Source organism: Procambarus clarkii, chromosome 69, assembly GCF_040958095.1.
Source record: "Procambarus clarkii isolate CNS0578487 chromosome 69, FALCON_Pclarkii_2.0, whole genome shotgun sequence".
NCBI classification, from domain to species: domain Eukaryota; kingdom Metazoa; phylum Arthropoda; class Malacostraca; order Decapoda; family Cambaridae; genus Procambarus; species Procambarus clarkii.
The window spans coordinates 23,771,502-23,796,369 of record NC_091218.1 but is presented as its reverse complement, the minus strand read 5'-3'; the positions used below and the strand labels follow the sequence as shown (position 1 = coordinate 23,796,369).

The 24,868-nt window shown below is 38.1% G+C and overlaps 1 protein-coding gene across 2 annotated transcripts in view; it reads left to right on the top strand.

Annotated features, from left to right (window-relative positions):
- The first annotated feature begins 701 nt into the window (after positions 1 to 701).
- The window catches only part of LOC123772142 (sorbitol dehydrogenase), a 31,813-nt gene continuing 7,646 nt past the window's right edge, over positions 702 to 24,868 (top strand). Inside the window, exons 1-7 of one of the 2 annotated variants that reach the window (XM_045765160.2) lie at positions 702 to 856; positions 7,350 to 7,383; positions 9,897 to 10,061; positions 12,876 to 13,035; positions 14,940 to 15,124; positions 21,962 to 22,137; positions 24,573 to 24,694. In XM_045765160.2, coding sequence (XP_045621116.2) covers positions 803 to 856; positions 7,350 to 7,383; positions 9,897 to 10,061; positions 12,876 to 13,035; positions 14,940 to 15,124; positions 21,962 to 22,137; positions 24,573 to 24,694 — 896 coding nt within the window. In that variant the 5' untranslated portion in view covers positions 702 to 802. The remainder of the gene's footprint in view (positions 857 to 7,349; positions 7,384 to 9,896; positions 10,062 to 12,875; positions 13,036 to 14,939; positions 15,125 to 21,961; positions 22,138 to 24,572; positions 24,695 to 24,868) is intronic. The other variant, XM_045765161.2, reaches the window with a different exon arrangement.

Below are 24,868 nucleotides of genomic sequence, written 5' to 3'. Positions count from 1 at the left end.
AGCCAGACCGTCCAGCCTAAGTGGTTGGGCATGGAAGGTCACTGCATGGATGGAGATTTTTTTTTTTTTGCAGGGATATTCCTGTGTGGGCCCTAAGCCTCTGGCTGGCCCACTGTTGCTTGTGTCTGTTTTACTTAGGCGGAGTATGAGTATTTATGACTCGTATGGTCGCTTCAGTAAGATTTTGCCATAAGTGTTTAACAACTTCTTCTGCTCTGTTGAATCTAAGTTGAAATCTTAACGGGTTAGTAACTGTGCACTGTGTTAGATAATGTTCCAGTGGTCTGGCATTTTTCCACAGTGAGATGGAGATAATTGGCCTATAGCTACATAGCCTAAATGAGGCGTTAACATTGCTACTTACAGCAGGGAGATCAAGCTCAATTATTCTGAGATAATAGCTCTTAATTTCTAAAGTAAACAAACACTTCGAGTTTAATATCTGGGGAGTGCTCGGGGGGGGGGAGGGGGTTTGTTGTTGCGCACGTCACGCAACTTCAGCTGATATGATGCAGTGTGTCGCGATCTAATAAAACTCATGTGTTGCTATGTAATAATCACATTTATATATCATTAGCATATAATTGTATTTTAAAAGTAGAAAGAAACAAATAAATATAAGTAAGAGGTAGAAAGAAAGAGTATGGAATTGAAATTTGGGACTTAAGTTAAGCTTAAGCCAGAGTCAGCTAAGCGTCTGGAGGCAAGGTGTGCTCCCCGAGGCCCAGCAGCTGGGCATCAGTGCCAGTGGGTATACACACGGGGTGACAGGTGGTGTGACAGGCGGTGTGTGCTCGCTATCATGACGACGGACAACCTCTCTTTAGTGGTCTATGCCAAAAATGATCTGAGGCTTGTGAGTAACTTTACTTTCTCTTGACGCGAGAATTCATTGAAGGGTTATGGGTGTTCGTCCACAATGTATAGTGTGGCTGTATGTGTCGTACATTTCAAATCACATTAATAGTTGGGTAATAGTAAGTAATAAAGTGATAGTAAACCAGTTATGTTTACATTTCAATGTTTTCAAATTTATATTTAGTCTTTAAAACAACTTTAGCTACTAGGAATAGTGTTTAAAATACTGTAACTTCAAATTAAACCAATTTTTTTTTTGGAAATGTCTCATTTAAAATAAAATAACTTTTTGCATAATATTCTCTGTATAATTTGTAAAGCCTTCTGTGTAGTGTGAAAATTTAACCAAAATTTAATAAAAATTAATATTTTGTTGGATAACCCCAAAAAGTTAAATTTTAAATTCGCTGTCAAAAATGCAGCATCATCAATTTATTTTTCGCTTTTTCATTTATATATATACACAAGTTTTTACGTTCTTGTAAAGCCACTAGTACGCATAGCGTTTCGAACAGATCCTTGATCCTAATTTTTCCCCGGACCCGCCAAGTTCAAGTATGTTTATCGAGACAAGAAAAAATATATCTCAAAGGGATAGAGTAGCTTAGGCTATTTCTACCCCCCTCTACTTCAAGTCCCTCAAGGGGTGCACAAATTCAATTGGTACAAATACACAAATCGCAATACAAGTGTCCCATTTAACATTGCAGGTTAATATAGTAAGCACCGCATATGTGTTACACTCTTGGGACAAAATTCTTGTAGCTCCTAAGTATACTGTCTATCATACCATTATCACACATCCAAACAATTTGATGTGGTACACTACTTATTTCCTTATTTCTATAGTTATTAATAATTTGACACATTTAAACATAATGTTCTAAGGTGTGGGCGTGCGGCATACTACATAATTTACACCCTTTATCTTTTTCACTGACATCAACACCATAGTGCCAGATATATTTGTATCCTAATCTTAATCTCATGTAAATTGAATCCTTCCACGTAGACTTTCTTCTATCATAGGTGAAGGACGAATTTGTATTTATTATTGAATAATTATTAAGTGTGTTACTACTGTCCACCATTGCCATTCTCTTTACCATTTCTTCACCCTCTTGGATCATCTTGATTCTTGTTTTTATTTGCTTTAAGATTATCTGACATACAACGTCAACAAGAGTTTTTTCCGTGGCTGTCTTCGCTATCTCATCTACTACCTCATTCAACAGTACTCCCACATGTGAAGGGATCCACATGAATCTTACTTTATACCCAGTTTTTTCTAATTTCTTAACATTTTCTCTACACTCTATCACAATATTCTGGTATACTGGGCATCTGCTATTTAAAGACTCTAAGGCTCCTCTACTGTCAATAAAAAAGCAGGCATTTTTTTACCACATTTGACTATTTCCTGTAATCCTGCTAATACGCCTTGGAGTTCAGCCTGCTTTGGAGAGACTGTCAGTTAAGGGGTGTCCAATAACAGTATCTACAGTGCCGATGTCAGTGTACTCCTTGATCAAGACTCCACATCCTGCCTTCCCATCCCTAGCTACTGACCCCTCACAGTATACATGTAGAGTGTTTCTATAGGTAATTTTCTAATTATACAGTCATATGTTGCCCTTGGCTCTTCTATTTCATACATACTTCTTTTCTTTTGCAAGGGAATAATTACTACATCTACATTACAATCCTCCCATGGAGTGAATTGTCTCTTAGGCACAGCAATACACTCTGTAATAACATCATACTTTATAACATTAGAACATAAAGTACTCCATATTTCCTCTCTTCTTTATCATGCATTGTTCGTTGTTCTTATAGATTTAGCTACTCGGAACAAGTCCCAAGTAGCACGGGCTATGGTGAGCCCATAACTTACCTGGCATAGGAGTGGGGCAAGTAACACGGGTTATGGTGAGCCCGTAGTTAACTTGCCTGGCACAGTAGCGGTGCTGTCTTCTGTGATGCATTGTTCATTCCTTCCCACCTTTTGAACCAAGAGGATTAATTCATTAGCTCCCCCACCTCGCATTAATCTAATGGCAGAGGCTACATTTATCTCTGAAATTCTATCGCCAATTCTCTTCAGATTCAACTCCATCCTCATTATCTCAATCATAGCATTTCTTGGGCATCCTAAGATAATTGTCATGGCTTCATTTTGTACCTTCTCCAATTTGCCCATCCTACCTGTACCAAAACAAGAAATGACAGGTGCAGCATAATCAATAATGGCTCTTACAGTACTCAAGTACAGTATATCATTCGTAGCACAGGGACTCCCACTCCTTTTCCACAGCATGCCAAGGCCTTCAGAGGTTGTAATCTCTTCCGACATTGACCCAACAGTCTGTTCATCTCAGCTTCCAAACTCTCGTGGGTATATCAAACATATATGCCTAAATATTTATATATATTAACTCTCTCTATATTTTTACCGTTTATTTTCAATATAATGGGCCTCCGACTTCTACATTCAAGCTTAGTTTTGTCTTCATTAACCACCAGTCTCGTATGGTGACACAGGTTTCCGAAATTATCCAACACCGTTTGAATCTTTGAAATATCTTTGCCCTGAAACAAAATATCATTGGCATATATGATCGGAGTTACCCCATTTGAGTCTCTCTCAGATGCTATCTTATTCATTAGTACATTAAACAGGGTGGGACTCGACACTCCTCCCTGAGGTGTGCCGAATTCAAAGGATCTCGCACCTGACATAAAACCTTGATACCACACCTGAGCCTTCCTTTCGTGAAGATAATCCCGCCAAATTGTTTACAACCGGGTACCCATTCACTGCTGGGTTAACAGAGGCTGCAGTTAAGGATTGGCACCAAGTCAATCCTCCCTGGCCAGGATACGAACACAGGCCAAAGTGCTTGCGAAGCGCCGGGTGAGTGTTTTACCACTGCGCCACGGGGACTGCTGATCATTAACAATGTCCCTTTTAATTATACTGTATAACTTGGATACAGTTCTAATATACAGGCCGACAACCAGAGTGCAAATTCAGTCTCCCGAGACTGATGGATGCCTCTAACTTGTATATATCTTCCAATGACTTTCATTTAATTACTGTAATCTGTTTTATATCTCATAGTAAAAGAAAGAAAAAAAATTAACACACCATTATTGCCATTTTTTGGTGTGGTCAAGAGTGAGTTAAACAATATAATACTTAGTTGATAGATTTCTTTCAAAGCTCAGAATGTTGCTAATAATTTAGGCTTTCTAACTGTACTACAGTACATAGGTTTCCTGGCTTGGTACATTCTTTTAATAATTACTTGCTTATTTTAGGTTTTCTAATGATACTAAACGAGAAATATTAAAAAAATAAAACTTGGTGCCCCCCTAACTCTGTAACTGTGCCCTCTAAATTATGTTGATGTCCTGGGGCACATAAAAAGTTATTAAAATATTTTATTTCTTTTTATATCAAACATTGTTTTCTAATTCAAGGAAAATTAAAAAAAATAATAATTTTAGTTTGGGCAAAGTAAGGTAAAGAAATGTTGATATCGTATTCAGAGATATAATAATTTTAAATTCAACTAGAGTATTTAAATTCACTTCCACTGTAGGAAACTATAGCCTTTTCAAATGGTGGGCATGTTCAATAAACCAGAATGGGCAGTAATGTATCTTATATTTGGCAGTTATCCTTCATAATGGTTCCAACAACAGTTAGACAGTGAAGAGATCTGTAAGGGACTGAGTACTGTACTCCAGATTCTTGTACAAATCTCGTAAAATTTTGGGCTGTATGGATGTTCAACTGTATCCTACTGATTTGGACACCACTGGCTATCCCCACATGAAGGTGCACTCGAAAGCAGGTGTGCCTCGTTCAGAGGCAGGGAAAAGTTTCGTCAAAGATCCTGGAGTTATGTCAGACCCAAAGCCAAGGGAAACATCCTTCTCAAATGTGTGCGAATACTGATGTCCAAAGGTGTTGCCAGGTCCATGCTCTTGCATGCAAGAGTGACTACCACATTCATCACAAGGCCCTTGGACAGATCCACACCTTGTACCACATCAGTTTCTCTTTATTCATTGACATAAATACCTAAGTGTAATAAACAGTGTAGTTAAAGGATGAGGGCTATGCTTGTTGTCCTGTCTTCCAGGTGCCGTCATATGACTTTTTCAAACTGCTGTACTAATTGTTATGGCGTTCACCACCACCACACTTTTTCTAACCATCTATCACTCTTTTTGCAACAAAAAGAAATTTACCCTTTTTTTCCAGCTTTTTTCCTTTGTGTCTGGCCTCTACTTTGTGAAGATGCAGGTTTCTAGATTTCTTTTGCTAATTTGTCAATTCCTGTTACTATTTTGTATGTAGTGATCATATCACCTCTTTCTTCTAGCTTTAGTATATTTAATACCTTCAGCCTCTCTTCATAGCTCTTATTTTTCAGTTCAGGAAACCATTTACTGGGTAGTTGCTTGTCTTTACACATTTTCCAGTTAAATGATGTGCTTCTTGAGATACTGGCACACACAACCACTGCATATTCCATATTTGGTCTTGTGAAGGTTGTGAACAATTTCTTTAATATTTTACCATCTATGTACTGTATTTAAAAAATTAACTTTTTGGATTTGGAAAGCGTGGCATAGGCTCCTCGCACAGTGTTGTTTGTGGTCCTCGGGTAACTGTGTTCTACCCAAGACCACCCCTAGATCTTTATCAGAGTTCTTTAAAGCCTTGCCACACAATTTGTATGTTGTGTGTGGCCTATAAAATTTCTCCTACACATTCCGTAACCTGGTATTTATTTGCATTAAATTCTGTCGGCCAGGTCATTTTGTCCTAATTCCGTACTTTTGTCCTAATGAAACCATTTGTCACTGTGCAGTTCTGTGGCACACATACATTGTGTCCTTGTAGTGACACAACATTGTGGTTGTGCATTGTGGACCTGTGGCTGTCTTGAACACCAAATGGAGAGCTGTAATGGAGTTTATGCAGTATAGTACAAAATTATTTCTATGGAGTACATAAACACCCTTTGCAGTACAACTTTGATTCAATAAACTGTATGGGAACGAGCCCAGTTCATTGCAGTGAGGAATTTGTTGCAACTGGAGATACCTCCAGGATGCATTTCTCATGCCCTATGGGCTAATTTTAGTTGGCAAAATTTTCATTTCAACCTATAATATAATAGACTGTACTACCAAAAGAACATGTCTCCAACCGAATTTAAGCATATCTAGCTCATTTATTCCACTCCCAGTCTTAAAACTCGTTTTCAAAAGATGGCAAGGCTATAATACCTGAGTGAACGAAAACCTTGCCAACTCAAAATTAAAACAAACTATAGCATTTGGTTTTAAATATTCTCAATAGTTTTTCCAAGGCTCCAACTGTTTCTTAGAATGTTGAGTCCATCTACAAAAATAATAATAAAATGTGATTGGAGTCATATTAAAAGTTATCATTCATACCCTAATATTTCCCAGACCCTATGGACTGATTTTAATGTGCGAAATCTTGATTTCAACCTGTCATATGAAGGACAACTTCCTAGAGAACCCGTCTGTAAAGAGATTTAACTGCATCTTGCATATTTTCCATGCCATAACCTTGAAACATCATTTTCAAAGGAAACTGGACCCATATTTGTGAGCAAAACACAGAGAATTCTTGATATTAAGATCAACCATATACTGTACATGTAACTTGGTTTTAAATATTGTATATTCGATGGCTTTCCCAAAGCCCCCTAATTATTTCTTATGTTGTGCCCATTTGTGAAAATCAGTAAAAATATGATTGGAGCAGTATTAAAAGTTACCATTTATACCCTAATATTTCCCATGATTTATGGATAAATTTCATAGAGCAAAACTATAATTACAACCATTCATATGAAGGGCAACAACAAAGAGAACCTGTCTGTAAAGAGATTTGACCACATCTAGCAAATTTTTCATCTCCAAGGCTCTTAATTTCATTTTCAGAGGAAAAAAGGAAAAGGGGCCCATGTTTTACTGAACAAAAACCTCTGTAACTGGAAGTAAAAAAGAAGTAGGATAATTTGGTTTCAAATATGCTCAGTGGCTTTCACAAGGCCCCAATTATTACTTGTAATGTTTCCTCCATTTGGGCACTCAGTCCCAACATCCTAAGCAAATCCACACATCCCCCCACTTCAGCGAACTTTTTTTTTTTTTTTTTTTCGAGTCGGTTGAGTAAATCCGGCATGGAAAGTGTGTTCCAAATGGAGGTCCTTGATTCCAGGTTCCACTGTTCTGTAGGCAGAGGGCTTGCAAGATAGTCATCATATTCACCATCAGGCTTGAGTGGTCTTGTAAGTTCCATGTCTGGTAGAACATCAGGAGTGCAAAGTGTCTGGTTAACTGGTTTCTTTCAAAATATGATGCATTTTCTACAATTCAGTAATACAGTACATTAAATGGCAGCTGTTAATTTTTATTTAAAATAATTTATTTTTCAGGAAGATCGTCCAATTCCTGAACCAGGTCCAGATGGTAAGTCTGTTAAATTGTCTAAAATACTGGATTAGTTAACTTGAAATTGCTGGAAAAATGTCCAACACTGGAGAAACTTAAATACAAATTCAGTACTGTACCTTGATTTTTGCCAGGACTTCAAAAATGATTTACTATCATGCTGGAAAGTGGAGATATTTTCCAGACTAGGATACTGTAATCCCTTTTATTGAAAAGCCTGGCTGCCTCATGTCGATTTAGTTAGAATTTTTAATCACATTGATTATGATCAGATCGGATGACAAAGCTTTACACCTGGCAACACAAGAGCTCCACAACTTCCACTGACTCAAAGATGGTATAGAACCTCACCATGTTATATAAATATAAAGTATATAACAACTGTATATACATAATACAGTTGGCTTCATTCTCGACTCAATCAGGGGTTCCAGGTGCGATTCCCAGGCAAAAAAGACATGGTTGGGTACAATGTCGCTTAATAACTCTGTTCACATAGCATTAAATAGGTACCCAGGAGTTAGGCAAATATTGTAAGGTTGCATCCTGGGAAGGTTCAGTAGTTCGACATGGGGAGGAGGGGGAGGGAAGGACTTTGATAAAAGCCTAAAGTATATATATACATGGGCATCCTGTCCCTGACAAAACAAAGTAAGAACATCTTGAACCAATCCAAAACACCTCAAACTTATTGCCAAAGTGGATCAGTGCATGCTGGCAGAGGAAAGCTACCTCTATCCAAAACAAATTACAGATGTTCTGAATAACTATAACGTCAAGAAATAATGACCAGTGACAAAATGAGGAACTCGCAGATGAGAGGGCACAATAGTATGCCTGTAGGCAAACAGAACACAAGGAGGGGTACTGTGAGTACTGTGACCCTTAAAGGGGCCTGTGGGAGTCTTCCCTAATCAACAAACTGGAGTTGGTATGTTGTCATTAAATGTCTGAGTTTTTCCACTGCAAAACCAACTCTATTAATTTGAGTACCAACCCCTACATGAAATTCTATGCAATGGCAGGATAACAAATGGTTTAAGAAAATGTAAGTTCCTCTAGTGTCAAGCCAAAATAATCAAAGCTTAAATTATGAATAAATAAAAACAAACTAGAATGCACAGTGGGAAAAAACTAAAACATGAAGTAAATACTTAAGACGGAAGTCTTAAACCTAAAGTCTAACGTGGCTAATAAGAAACTGTGGGAAGTGCTGGGGAACTCTAAAATCAAATACTGTACAGTAAACAACCTACATGTTCAACAACAGTATCTTGAGACAACCATGTTTTCTCTAAAAGAGAAAACTAGAAATTTATGTTTTTGTAGTGATCATGACACAAGCATTGCGTTGGGAATATGATGCAAGAATGGCATTACCTTGGTGCAAAAACAACTATTTGACCAGCTGATTTATAACATTAACATAAGTGACATAGAGTGCATAGTGGGAAACACAGCTAGTCCAAATAAAATGAAAATTTTCCTTGACAAGAAGTTTATCTTGGGGAAAACATACATAAACGATGCCGTATTAGAACAAATTTAGTATGTTAATGAATGTTTGACTAAGAACAGGCAACCCCTTTCCTAAAGACTACAACGAGCAGTGCTTTGTTAAAGATGGAAAAATAAGTGTGCAACACCATACTAAAAAAAAAACCTACAAAATGGCTAACATAGAAAACCTTAACAATCCTTGCCCACTGTGAGATACTGTGTATAAAGAACCAGATTGCCACCGACTCATGTTGGTGACCACCATTATTCTTAGACACTCCCTAAACGCCATAGAACAACGCCAGTGTTCTATAGCTATGCTCTTATCTGGGATATATGTATTTTAAAAGAGTTCAATGCTATTGAAAGGTACTGGTTTATACAGTACTGTATTAATATAATTTTATTGTCCATCACATATTAAAATTAATTACTAAAATTGTGTATAGCAGGTAGAAGCTAATTCTTTGCCAAAGTGAGACGGATGAAGCAGGTGCAAAGTAATAACACACAAGGGATGACTTGCCCAACTGAAGAACAGTCTCAGTGTCTGAAGTCCAAGACTCAAATTGTAGAATAAATCGGTGCTTGGTTTAAAATTCTTTTAATATGTAGGATATCGAAGAAAACTAAAGTTATGAATAAATTTGTATTTAGAATGCATACTCCAAAATTGTATAAGAGGTATATTTTTATTTGATGAAGATTACCGGAAGAAAATTTTCTTTGACCAATGCTTTCAGAAACATAGTTTAACTATTAAAATATTTAGATTTGATACCTTCCCATTTAGTCTGTAAACCTAGACTAAAAATATATGAACCCAAAATGTTTAGCTGCCCAATTTTCTTGGTTGACTGTCCTTTGATTCAATTCATTAAGAAAGATGCATGACACCTCATGGGCATAAATGTTACAGTAATTAAAATTTTGTAATAAATTTTATATAATCTTGCCATTAAATTATCTCTTAGAGTACTGTACATTCAGGGATACTTAAGACATATGTGATTAATATTTTATATTTTCAGAGGTGCTCCTGAGAATGGCTAAAGTTGGAATTTGTGGTTCAGATGTTTCATACTGGACTAAAGGAGCCATTGGTCATTTCGTTGTTAAAAAACCAATGGTGCTTGGCCACGAGTCGGCTGGTGTGGTGGCCAAGTGTGGCAAGAATGTTACCACTCTCAAGCTAGGTATGATTCTTTGTTGTAGTACTGTATAATCTTTTGGATGAGGGACTTAGCACAAACTTTCATGTCTGGGATAAGAACAAGGAGTCTTTATCCTTGTTAATAAGCATTCAAATTGTATCTTTATCACATGTAGCTGGGCTTTTTTTTTTATACTGAATGTAGATATTATTTTTAATTTCAAATAATATCTTTGATTGCATTACTCATTCATTAGAATTTGTATTTATGAGATATGTATACTCATTCATATTTATTTTCATTATTATTATTAAAGTATTATCCATTTTTCTATTATCATGGAGTGGGGGAGGCATTTGCCTGGAAAAAGAAGGTTGAAGATACTGGACGTTCAAAATAAAATGTCCAAATAAAATAACTGCCCGAAACGCTTTGCGTAATAGTGGCTTTAGGCATTGTATGTACTAGCTCTATCTATAAATCTATCAATTTTTGTATCACCTCTTGTATGTATGTACTTTACCTAAATAAACATTTGAATTTGAAAAAACAGAGTGAATTGGCATCACTATTATATAGTAAATAGTGTACAGCTCCATCAAAGGATGGCCATAACGAAGGTTTCTCCAGGAGGCTTCATCATCACAAATTTTTCACTCTTTCAAGTTCTCTAACTCTCCCACCACTTTCCCTAGGTTTTCTTTCATATCTCCACTAACAATAGGCTTAAAACCATAGGAATAATAAATAGAATGTGCAGAATGAAGGAATAATTTGTTTCCTTGATGAACAATGCCAGTTCATTAAAATGCCTATACAGTATAGTACACAAATACCAGAACCCCAGCAAATAAATTTGACATTGTGCACTTGTATTGAGGATGAGAATCCAGACATTACCTGGGATCAGCAAATCGTGGAGATTGAGATTATGGATAGGAAATTACAACTTCCAGAGTACTACCCACCATTCAAGAAAGACCAAAAAGAGCAGGGGGCATATTATATAAGAGGATATGTTATGCTTGGAATTGGTTTTATTCTATAATAGCTCAAAATGTTAGTAAATTAATAGAATGTTTCAGAGCAGATAGAGCAATGACAGAAAAAAATACTGACCTGCAGCATGTAATAAAGGCAGTAGCTGAGGCATAAGCACTTAAAATAGGCAAATTTAACCACAAGAGTGGATGAATCTGCATCACAAACAAGCAAAGAGCAATTTATTCACCTCATACAAGACTGACAGTTTTTATACAGCATGCAGTGAAGCTCATCAGATTTAACAACATTCTTGATCTTTTGTTGACAAGAGGGCATGACAAGATAGTGATAATAGAATCACTATATCTTGAAATGGAATACAGTTCTGGAAACTCGTATAAAGGTGCAGGATGATGACTTGATCTCTTGAATGGTAGCCATATATCATTGAATGAAAGAGGAACTGCAAAATATTTACTGCAGGCACATAATAATAGATAAAGACATAAAAACATGATATAATTTGACAAAGGTTATCACTGAATTTGTAAAAAAAAAATCTGTTGCCCCCAAGGGGGCCACAGAGGAAAAAACAAATTTTGTCACAGCTGCTACTGGTGGTCGGTTTGTCTGCTGACAGACAGGGTTCTACCGGATTAGCTAGCCCCAGTGCCTGGGCTTCCCATAGGGCTTGCTCACCCTTCAGGCCCTAGAAAACCCCAGTGGGCTTCGAGGTATCATGGATGTGTCTTCAGAGTCCTCTCTCGCCTTGTGCGATGTTGAAGGTTGTTCGTTGCCCCTGACACAGGTGTTTGGAGTATTATTTGTATGTCCCTACCTGCACACTATATGGGCTGACACATTATTTTTTTATCCTTGCCTTGATCTCTCATTGAGGGCAATCATGCGTCCCCTGCTCTCTGCACCACTTTGAGGGGACCAGGTATTCGTCTCTGGTTCCCAGTAGGCTTTTAATGACTGGCAAGACTCGATAGTATGGAGCTATCTTAGTGCAGCTAGCAACATGGAGCCACGAAGGCCCTTCCAGAAAGAGGCATTTTATTACATTCATTGCTGGTTTTTTCACTCCTAGCTGGCCACTAGTCTTTTGGAGCTTCTTATTTGGTCCTTGGATCAGATCCTTTCCATTTTATCCTCACCTTGATTTATCAACTCCATTAGTGGAGGATTACTTTTTCAGGAGTTGCTCTAGCTTTTGGTAGTTGTGTTGACAACTTTCATACTCTTTGCTACAGGAAAAGGGTATTGTTCCTTTCATTTGTCTACAGCTGCCTTTATTCATTTTGGCCAGGAGTGTCCTTTGGTGGTGGACGCTTTGTTTGTCCAGTTTGAGGTGCTGTATCTTGAGATTATCTCGATCTTATCAGGGGCTTAGCGTCCCTGCAGCCCGGTCCTTGACTAGGCCTTCTTTTTGTTCCACATCCCCAGGAAGTACCCCATAGCAGCTGTCTAACTCCCAGGTACCTGTTTACTGCTAGGTAACAGGAGCATCAGGGTGAAAGAAACTTTGCCCATTTGTTTCCGCCTCCACCGGGGATCGAACCCGGAACCTCAGGACTACGAATTCAAAGTACTGTCCACTCTGCTGTCAGGGCCCCCGGTACATTATGCCCTCTGTTCTGTTGCCACAGTGTAGCATTATTTGCATGTTGCACAAATGAGACATTACAGTTTTGAGTTTGTCTTTTGGTTACAATTTGTTTGTTCTCTATTGGAAGGCACCGAATTCCCTCTTCAAAAAACTTGGTAGTTTCATACAATTAATTTTGTCAAGTTTTGCTGTTATTGAAGCAAAGTGGCTTTATAAATTGGCATTCTTTTTTTTATTACTCCTATTAATGATTTTTTCAGGTGATCGTGTTGCTGTTGAGCCAGGTGTACCATGTCGCATTTGTGAGTTCTGTAAAAAGGGCAGATACAATTTATGTCCTGATGTATACTTCTGTGCAACTCCACCTGACAATGGAAACCTCTGCCGATACTACACCCATGCTGCAGATTTTTGTCACAAGTAATACCTGAACTCTATTTATAAACAGAATTGTCTTGTGCCAAATTTTATTCTATACTGACTGTTGAATTTATATTAGGTGACATTCCACTATTTGATATACAGTACAGTATATATAATTTGTAATGCTTAGAATATTTTTATTCACCCTACAGTACTATAATATAAATATTTGTTACAGTAATGTACTTAAAAAATTTAATGTATAAATTTTTAAAATTTTTAAAATAAGTAGAGAAGGGTCATTGTCTACCTTGTAAGCACCTGGATATCAAATCAAATAGTTTGTTTATTTATACAGTATACAAGAAGGTACAGTGAGTTGTGAAAGTACATACATTGGTGATTAAGTGGTACTTTCTTACCAAGCCACTACAGTAACATACATATCATTTCAGGCAGGACCTTAATCCATGCACTGCTTTTTAGTTTAATATGACAATCTTGTGGTGTGCAGAAAAAAAATATTCCCCAATTTTTTCTATACCGTGTTTGTTCCCTGATTACGGGAAGCAATTGTGCCTTGCTTTGGCTGTGATGGAGCAGAGAAGTCTAGCAATTTGTGCATAGTTAGTAGGTGCTAAGTGATGCTTGCACCAGCTGTCGTGTGGGGCAGCAGTTGCTGCAAATATAATTTTACATAATTATTTCAATGTGTCTGAATGGTTTTTATCTAGTTTTTTGCACTATTGTAATTTTATTCAGTAGTGTGATTTGAGGAATCTGTATATTTAAATGTGGAACTCTGCTAAAAACTATGGTGCTCATATTTAGTGACTTGTATATTCTATTCTTGGAACAATAAGTGTTTTTGCTGTCATTGCACTATATACACATGTCATGCCAACTCCAGCAGACTGTCACTTGAAGCAGCAAAATGGCCTGAAATAAACTACTGTACACACATAGTTATTACTATGAACACTGTTATTATCAAATTATGATATTATGGTACTTGAAACAAAACAACTCTACTCAAAATTCCAACCGAGTGAAGTGCTGTAAATAATTAAAATTAAAAGCCTTCCAAACCCTTCCATGGCATCATAAGTGACCACCAAACCTGGGCTCTTGATAATTATTGCACTCGTTTGCCTACCTGGCCACTTGTGGTGATGTCCATAAATTCCATACACTGGCAGTATCGTGCGCAGCCCCAAATTTCACGGATATGAACCACCACATAATCTCTGAAACTCCCTAACCTCCAGCCTTATGTGGCCCCTTCAATAAACGAAAGGTTGCAGTATTTTAGTTTTCCAATCACCTGGAGGTACCCATCATTTCAGTAAATTAGTCGCACTGGAATGACATTAACAAATTGGTTAACAAAAGACAGTTTGGCGAGGCAAACAATATACAGTATTCCAGATCAACAAATGTTAAAAATTATTTCTGGGTTTCCAGGGGATCCTACTTTACCGAGATCTGTCTGAGTAAGTTTACTTGTGAGCCAAGTAATACGAATCTGTCCTACGAGTTCATGGTTTAACAGATTGCACTAGTAACACTACAGAAGTATATTTTACAATACAGTCTGCTCTAACTAGAACTTTGATAGCAGAAATGGGTAATTGTTACAGAAGTTTTGACCACACATGCCCAGTGAAGGCAGGGAGTGAGTGCATTAAGAATTTTGTTTTAGACTGAAAGGTGCAGCTAAGGCATTCTTGGGAACTAGAGATAGGGAGATTAGGTAGACTTGTTTATATCATAACATTTGAGTTTGTGCAGCATTCCATAGTGATGCAACATGTCAAAATTAATACAATGCATAATAAGTGCAAGGAGTAATGACTTGTATTCCTATGGTACCATAATTAATTTTTGTTACAGTATGTAAAACTTGTCTGTGGACCAATTATTAGTTTAAAAATACATTTACTTGTAACGTTCCTTTCCAGACTTCCTGATCATGTGACATTAGAGGAGGGGGCCCTTCTGGAACCATTGAGTGTTGGTATCCATGCTTGTGAACGTGCAGGAGTCACTCTTGGTTCATGTGTCTTAATTTGTGGTGCAGGACCAATTGGCCTTGTTAATTTACTCGCAGCTAAAGCAATGGGAGCCACAAACGTGTGCATTACAGGTAAGAAACTATTTTTTAAGACTATCAAGGCAAGCATATATTTATTATTATAATAATAATTTATTATTATTATTAGTCTGGAAAATAGAATGGCTTGTGCTGCCTCTTGTAGATGTAAACATGTACTTTTTTTTTTCTATTAATATTTGTTTAATTCCTAACGTGTTTCTAAGGATTTGCACCCATATCTACCCATGCATATAAAAAAAATCCCAAATTTGTTACTGCATTTATAGAATTTGTATGCAAATACATAGATTAATTTATTATTGAATTTATTAATTATACTCTAGATTTTTTTGTATACAAAATATATGGAAAATTAGAAATTGAATATCTACATTGTAACCAGTTGTGTAACAAATTGACCATGTGATGGCCCAACTAGAACTGGCAACACCAGACCTTCCATCAGCTACTGTGGTCGAGAGCAGACGACTCTGTATTTATCTTGGGTGTCTACACAATAGCTTTTACACCTGTTAGTTTATTTGCTATAGTATTTGTTGAATAACTAGATTTATTTACATATTAAAAAAAACTTGAAAACATTAATAAATATAAAGATAATGTAGTTAGGCATACAGTACAATGAATCATTATCAATGAATGAATGCATGTACCAAAGTAAGGAAATGGCAGAAAGCCTATTGGCCCATATGAGGCAGCTCTTGTTTCTATTCGCAATAAAAAATAGGAGCTGCCTCATAGGTGCAAATAGGCCTCGTGCAGTTTTCTTGGTTCTTGGGTTGTTGATATATTCATTCATTTATTCCTCGATACATAAATTTGTCATTGATATGTATGTACAAATGAATCAATAGTCATATTGTATGTATCAATACGAACACAAGAACTAGGGAAACTGCAAAAGGTCTATTGGACCACGAGGTAGCTCCTATTTACGTTGTCTATATAAATAGACATTGCCTTGTAGTCCATACTAGGCAGCTCCTGTTTATATCCATAATTTAAATAGGACCCACCTCATATAGTCAAGAGATTATTATAAGTGGGATGGGGAGGATATAAATAGGAGCAATCACCTATTTATATCCCAAACTTATTCACATATGAATAAGAATTCATGTGAAGCAGCTCCTATTTGTATCGTGGATATAAATTGCTGCCTCATAGTCCATACTTAGGGAGCATGGTCCTTTTTGACTCCTTGATGGCCAGCTCTGCATTGGTTCCCAGCTCTTCTTGCCCAGTGTCTGGACTAGACCGTTTTCTGTGGCGCTGCCTTCTTCAACAGATTAGTCTGGCAACATACCTTACTGGTCCGAATTTTTTCTTGGCGATTTGTCTGGAATTTTTTGTGTATACAGTACAGTATTGTAATTTATATGACGAGCAGGTGGCTGGGTTATTGATGTCCCACCTGCATCTGTCTTTGTGGAGGCAGGATGAAGTTACTTGGCACTTGTTTTGCCTTTTTCTGTTCCCACCCATCCCCATTGTTTATCCTTGGTCTCTGTTCGGGTTATCTTTTTGTTGTTGTTGTTTCTTGACTGGTTAATACTGTCGCCTCTTATTGTTCGGCATTGGCAGTTGCTGTTTCTTGCATTCATCATAAATACTTCTTTGGTGCCATTCTGCAAATTGTCTTGGGCAATTTTTCACCTGGCCAACCTTGCTTGGCCAGGTGAAAACCTTGCTCTTCCCACGCCATCCTGGTTGCTCGACCGCATCTTCGCCTTTCTCTCCTCAGTTTATGGCCTCCCCTTTGGTCTGGGATATCATTCTTGAGGCAGTTACTTTGTTGGCTCTTGCCTCTGGCTGTTGGGTTGGGGAGCTTCATTCTCTTCACCAGAGGGGAGGATTTTGCTCTTTTTATCCCTGATGGGCACTTTCTTTGTTTGCAGCAGTCTCCTTTTCTGGTGAAGATAGTCGGTGGGCTTCTGATGGGGGCCCAGCTTCTTTACAGTCCAGTGTCAATGATTCTCATATTTCTGACCGAGATTGGAGTTCTAATGCACAGGTGGGACAGGTGTGTGCGCAGTTCTACCTTAACTTGCATCTTCTCTGCAGCAGGTGTGTTCTCAGAGCTTGCTCAGGCAAGCCTTTTTTTTCTGTAGATTCTTTTACGGTACACACTAGTAATGGAGTGGCAAGGGGGAGGGAGGGGGCTGTCTTTAGGCATGCTTGGTCCTGGAATACTGTACTTGAGTATAATAAGTGGTGTAATAAGTGGTGTCTCCAGATCTTGCCTGAACCCTGTCCTTACTGAGTGTTCAGGATCTTCTGTTCCAAAGAGATCCTTTAGAACCTCTTCATTCTAGATGTATCTGTTCTCATCTGGTTTCTTATTTGTCCCAGGTAGCTTCAGCTTCACCAGGTTGTTTGGAGCAGGTATTGGCTTATTTTCTTTTTATGCCTCTTTAATCCAAAGTTCAGGAATATGCTTGGGTTACAAATGTAGCCAGTACTATAGTTTAGTCAAATTCAAAATTCAAATGTTTATTCAGGTAAAGTACATACATGCAAGGGGTGATACAAATATTGATGAATTTATAGATAGAGCTAGTACATACAATGCCTAAAGCCACTATTATGCAAAGCGTTTCAGGCAGAAAAAACGCTAAAGACTAAAACTTAATACTAATTTAGATTAAAGTATAAAATGTGTTGAGAAAATATAAAAATAAAAAAGGGGGGAACATGGCAGAAAAACGGCAAAAATACAATTTGGTCGACGAACAGCATTGTTAAAAATTACCGACATGGGTTGACATTATAGGGGTAAGGTAGTACAGGGAGTTAATTAGGTAGTGCTTAGTTTTTCTTAAAATGGTTGAGAGAGGTACAGTCTTTAACATGATTGGGAAGGTCATTCCACATTCTGGGTCCCTGATTTGTAGAGCATTTCAAGTTTGATTAAGTGTACTCTTGGAATATCAAAAAAGTATTTGTTTCTGGTGTGGTGCTCATGGGTTCTGTTACAACCTTCAAGGAACCTTTTGAGGTCAGGCTTGGCATTACAGTTCAGCATTTTATATATATATATATATATACTAGTTGTACCCGGCCACACGTTGCTGTGGCTCGGCAACGCATGTGTGTTGCTGAGCCTCGGCAACCTTTCCCTTTTCCCCGGTCCTCCCCACCATTCCCCCCCCCCCCCGCCATCCCCTCATCCACCCAACCATTCCCCACTCCTCTGTCCCCTCGTCCTCCCAACCATTCTCCTCTCCCCCCATCCTTTCGTCCTCCCCATCATTCCCCCTCAATCGTCCCTTTGTCTTCCCCACCATCCCCCCCACTCCACTGTCCCCTCGTCCTTCCTACCATTGCCCCCTTCCCTGTCCCCTCTTCCTCCCCCAATCCCCTGTCCTCTTGTCCTCCCCACTATTCTCCATTCCCCTCTCATTTGCCCCCCTCCCTCGTCCCTACCATCCCCAACTCCCTCGTCCTTCCCACCATAACCCCCATCCCCTGTCCCCTTGTCCCCACCATCCTCTACTCCCGTCCCCTTGTCCCCACCATCCTCTACTCCCGTCCCCTTGTCCTCCTCACCTTTCCCTTGTCCGAAGCATTTCCAAATTATCTGGTATTCCCTTCAGAAAATTGGGAACATCAAATGATCTGATGTTCCCATCACTGAAAAATAAGAACAGTTAAAAACGAAGTGAAAAAAATTTAAAAACTAAAAAATAAACTATACTCATGAAACGAACGGTATGGTAAACAACACAGCTCAATTCCAAGGCATTGTCACACAAAATAATGAAATAAAAATAAATCAAAATCGATGAAATTTCAAATTATCAATGCAATCCGAAACATTGAAATGGAATCTTTATACTGTATAGTATAGCGAGTTGTTCCTTCGTGCAACAGATGGCGCTGTTTTTCAAACAAAGCATGGTTTTACCTGTCGCAGGTGTGGCATCTATACTTATACTCACGAAATGAGCGCCATGGTAAACACAGCTTAATTACAACCCAATTTAACACAAAATAATTAAATCAAGATGAAAATAAATCGAAATCTATGAAAATTCCATTTATCAATGCAATTGGAAACATTGAAATGGAATCGTAACATTTAGTATACCATGTGTTGCTCTTGCAAGCAACAAATGGCGCTGTTTAAAAAAAAAAGCTTGTTTTTACTTGTCACAGGTGTTGCATCTATATAGTAGGTATATAAAAACATACGCGTATTCGAAGATAATGTTTTGTCAAAATTTCAAAGCAATCGGTGAAGAACTTTCGGAGATTACAGCGTGTGTTGCTCTTACGTCCAACAGATCTTGTTGTTTAAAAAAAAAAAAAATGTTTTTCCTGTCACAGGTGAGGCATGTATATAGTATGTATATAAACACATGCGCCTATTCGAATGCAACGTTGTATCACAATTTTAAAGCAATTGGTAAAGAGGTTTCGAAGATTTCACTCGCATGAAAAATGCATGAAAAGCAGTTTTTCAAAAAAGGCATGTTTTTTCCCGTCACAGACGTGATATCTATATACAGTAGTATGTATATGTATATAAAAACCTGCTCGGATGCGAATGGAACGTTGTGTGAAAATTTCAAAGCAATCGGTGAAGACCTTTCGGAGATTAGTGATTTTGAACAAACGAACATTTCAATTTTTATTTATATAGATAATACACATGAGAGGATGTGCAGTGACTTAATATCTAACATATTCAGAGATTTGAGTAGGGGTACCGAGTGATGTCTGGGACCAGAGTTGGATATTGTCCCAATAGCAGCTTTGTGTTGAGTAATTAGAGGACTTAAATGATTTTGGGTAGTAGAACCCCAAGCACAAATACCATAGTTGAGATAAGAATAGATGAGGGAGTAATAGAGCACCACCAAGGCAGGGCGAGGTACATAATATCTGATCTTAGAAAGAATGCCAACAGTTTTTGAAACTTTTTGAAACTTTTTGATATATTTAGAATGTGTCCCTGGAAATTTACCTTGTGGTCAGTGAGAACGCCAAGGAATTTGCCATCTATTTTGTTACAAATTTGGGTATTGTTTATCCTGAGATTTATTTGATTTGAGGATTTATTGCCAAACAAAATACTGTATAGAAAGTTTTGTCAATGTTGAGGGTGAGTTTATTGGCAGTTAGTCAAAGATGGACTTTATTTAGCTCAGTATTCACTGTGACATTTAGAGCAAGGGGGTCAGGACTGGAGTAAATGAAGGTTGTGTCGTCAGCAAATAGAATTGGTTTGAGGCGTTGGGAGGCATTTGGAAGGTCATTAATGTAGACGAGAAAGAGGAGAGGGCCAAGTATGCTGTACTAGTACTACACAAAGTACTAAAGGCAGTACACTAACAGTAGTTTAATACTACTATTGGTTCTTCTGTTTGAGTTAGGCCTGGCATCTGGAGTTTTTTGCCAAATTAACTTGCATGATATGTCTGGATCTCCACCTATATGACATCAGAGTTCTGGATTCTTTATATCTCGAAGACTGGGTGGTTTTGTTTCAGCCATTCAGTATATCTGTTAGCCAGGGATCTGGTTCTTTCCCAGTTGGCCCTTTTCAGCTTTGAGGTCAATGGGAGGAAGTCCTTGTTAACACATCTACTGTGTCTGTCTTATTTGGATCTGATATGGCCTCTCTGGTGCAGTAAACTTAGTTGCAAGTGTGCCTTCATCATTGGGTGCTGCTTGGTAGGTCTTGGCTTTCCTGTCTGGACATTGTGCCTTTACAGTAGGGTGACCTGGTCTTCACTTGAATGCGAATTGGCTCTTTTTTTTTTATATATTCTTGTGTGTGTGTAATTACCTAAGTGTAGTTACAGGATGAGAGCTACGCTCGTGGTGTCCCGTCTTCCCAGCACTCTTTGTCATATAATGCTTTGAAACTACTGACGTTAGTGTGTGTGTGTGTGTGTGTGTGTGTGTGTGCGTGTGCGTGTGTGTGCTGGAAGAAACTCGGCCATATTCTTGGGTGGGCCGCTGGAGAAAGGTTCAGTTCATTTCATTTAACTGTGGGGTTAGCCTCTGCAGTTGGCCCTTCTGGTTTCTCAGGGTTTCATCCTCAAGATAGTCCTCATTCAGGGCATTTTCACTCAATCTGCAGATGGTGTTTCTTGCTTCTGTCTGATCTGAGTGGTCAGTGAACATTGACTCTTTCCTCTGGGTTGTTAATCACACTTTTGTATCAAAGTAAGTTCCACAATGTCCCATATGCATTTTTAATGTGTGGCTCTTGACAAACTGACCTCACTACCAGCATCATGGATTGGTTATATCCTGCAGTGTTCTTTTATCCCCACTCAGAATTGCAGGAAAAGTGTTTTTACCTTTTATGTCTGTTAGATTGTTCCTTCTATATGCAGAGTTTTACCTGAGGGAACAATATTGATGGCTTAGTAAATTTGCTCTATGATTATTGTATATGAGGTGGTGTTTTGTAAAAAAGTTACAGTACGCTTGCAGAGGGTACTTTATTGTACGAGATTCTGCCACTTGGTGGCAGTGGAAGGTGGTCAGGGTGATCCACAAGGTATTAGCTAGGGCACACTAGGTGTTTTGTTTGATGCCAAGTGGGATTTGAAAGGGTTCTGAATTCACTTGATTAGAGTCGTGCCTTCAATAGATCACCGAGGCTAGGAATCTGTTTTATCATGTGCCTTTGTGATCCCTGCAGTGACTAGTTTAAAAAAAATTCCACTACATCAGTACCAGAATGCTAAATTGCCTGACTTTTTCTTAAAGTTCAGAAGGAGACATTGAAAACTTACATTTTGTAGCAATTGAGCAACTTGGTCAGAAAGGTGCTTTGCATATAAATGCTAACAGTATTTTTTATTATTATTAATATTTAAGAATAAAAATTATATAATTTTCCTTCAGATATTGCAGAGAATCGCTTGAAAGTTGCCAAAGAAATGGGAGCAGACCACACAGTTCTTGTCAAAACTAGTGATGCTGAAGCATTGGCAAAACAAGTCAAAGAAGTAATGGGAGATATGCCAGACAAAACAATAGAGTGCAGCGGAGCTGAAACAAGTGTACGCCTAGGAATTTTTGTACGTATGCATTATGGTTTATATTTCATATTTTTGGGGAAAGGATCCCCTTAGTAACTCCCCAATGCTTCACCCTGAATGCTACCAATCCGTAAAATATGAGCCAGGCCTCTGACATCCATGAACGCCCACCAGGACCAGAGTCTGGCTTGCTTAGAGAGGTGAAGGGAAGCCTGAGAATAAAGAGTTCCATTAAAATGCCCATCAAAAATCCCAAATACTCCAAAACAACTTGTTTCAAAGTTGTAACCCTAACAAAAAATGCAATCACTTCCATGGCTAAATCATTGTCTAGAAAAACTTGCCCACCACCTGATAGCAGCCTTGGTTTCTCACCAGCAACCAGCTCATTCACAAGCCTAGCATGTGGCCAGGGCCACCACTCTGAGCCCATTGTTGCCATTTAGCCTGAGGGCTGTTGTGTGGTATTATGTTTTGCTTCATGAGTGTTTTGTATCACTCGTCTTGTGTGTTTCCAGTGTTGACTGTCTGCTTTTGCTGTTGTCAGGATTGCCTTCCATGGTGGCAACCGTGTGTTTCCCTTGCTTCTTCAGGATTATCTTCCCTGCAGGGTATTAGGCTGTCTCTTAAGAGCTGCTTCCTCTTCAGGCAGCTCACTTCTCGATAGTGTATTGGCTTTTGGCCCTCTGTGAGCCCTGTTGATGGGGAAGGCTTTTCTCTAGACATGTGCTAATGTGCCTCAAGTGTCATGTTCTTGCCTTGAGCCTTCTTTTACTAGGGAAGGTGTACAAAGCCACACAAAAATATGAATCATGGTAATGGCCCATGTAGCCCCCCAAGAAAAAGAAACAAAGTATAGTATAAGGCATGAAAATGCAAAGAAATTAGAATAAGACACAATAGGAACATGAACATAATGCAAACTACATAAACTCTTAATACATAGTTCTTGCAGTGGAGAACAAATCCCATTTGCTACCTAGCAATGAAATGATCCAAGAGGAGCCAACATGTATAGGAGGAACTCAAATCCTGCAGAACAGTTATCCCTGGAAGGGAAATGAAAGCCAACTATCAGGGATGGTAACTGTCTCACAGCTAGAGTGAAATATTAGCCAAGGCAGTCCTGATGTGGGTAGCACAAAAAAATTGCTAAGCATAAATTAAAAACTAAAACAATGGCTCATTGTGGAATTGCTGTTCTAAGGATAGCCAAAACCACAAACTGAAAATGAAGTTATGTAGTGTAATGAGCTCTGCAGAGCGATGCAACTGCAACAAAACACTAAACCTGCCTCACTCACTAGAACACTAGTGAGTGAGGTGGGTAGCTGGCTGGGACTCTGGGTGGCTTGGACTACCATCTGGTGGTGGTTGGGCACATTAAGGTTCGGATTGGTATGCCTGCAACAATGATCATTTGCCTTGCTCGCTTTCGGGGTTCACCTGTTCCTTCAAGTAGTTGCTCATTTTGTTGTTGTGCCTATTATTTCTAGTGTTCTTTTCTGTTTTTGGTAGATCTCCTATCCCCAGGCTTCCCTAGCTTTGTCGAGTCAGATTCTAGTCCTGGGTTCTAGTACCTTCATTATGGGTCTCGGGCTTGAATCAATTTCCAAAGGCTGGCTATACCAGCATTTTTTTTTTTTTTTTATCTTGGAAGACTGCTTCACAAGCTCCCTGACCTTTTTGCTTAATCCTTTATCTATGGCAATAACTAAATTCTTCAGGTGCAAAACACACACAGATTGAATATTTTTTTTCCTTGTAGATGAAGCAAAACAGTTACAGAAATTAAAAATAGTAAACAAAATTCTCCTGGTTAGCAATGATCTGGCATGTTTACAAAATTGTGCTTAGAAATAATGACATCCATTCCGTTATTACTGATGCCCTGCTGGTCAAGGTAACAAATCAGTGCGTCGGAGTTCACACTTGTACTATTGCCCAATATGAAGTGTGCATGATTGAGTTAATCCTTTGCAAGCCAATGTAGATACCATCCTTATTCAAAAGAAAATATAATTAAATTTTGTTTGCTATATAAAATACTATTTAAATTGATCATTAAGATTTTACTTGGAAAATACTTTTAATGTAATTGTATTTTTGGCATAGATTAATGATTAGATTTAAAACTAACTACTTTAACATTCAACTTGCTCCAAATTCCTAATATATTCCATAACTACTTTGGTAGCTTCAAGATTTGCCTGAAGTATTATGCATCTTGGTGGCCATGTAAAAAGGTACCATGTATATTTGTAAAAACAATAGGCAACTGTATTCTCCTAAAAATAAATAAGAAAAACATTCTTTACAAGCAAGACTCGGATGAGTCGAGGGTAAATCCTCCAGTCTTGCATTCTTTATAGTACACATTTATTTAACATTTATTTTTTTAATAGCCTTAATAATTAAGCTGTAGTAGCTACTTTTAAATAAATTGTGGTATTTATGTACTTTTATTCTCACAGGCTACAAAATCTGGTGGCGTGTTGGTGTTGATTGGCCATGGTCCTGATGAGGTTAAAATTCCGGTGGTTAATGCTGGTGCCCGTGAAGTTGACATTCGAGGTGTATTTCGATACGCCAACAAGTAAGATTTGGCGGTAATTTTGTAGTCATTTCTCATTGTATAGGATTGATTTCTTGGAATTAATTGTAATGAATTCCAAAGATGTATTACAAGTGGTGTTGCGGTAAGGAGTAATTTTAAAACAACAAGATTAATATTTTATAGGTGAAATCCTTAACCCTTCAAATGTGCATG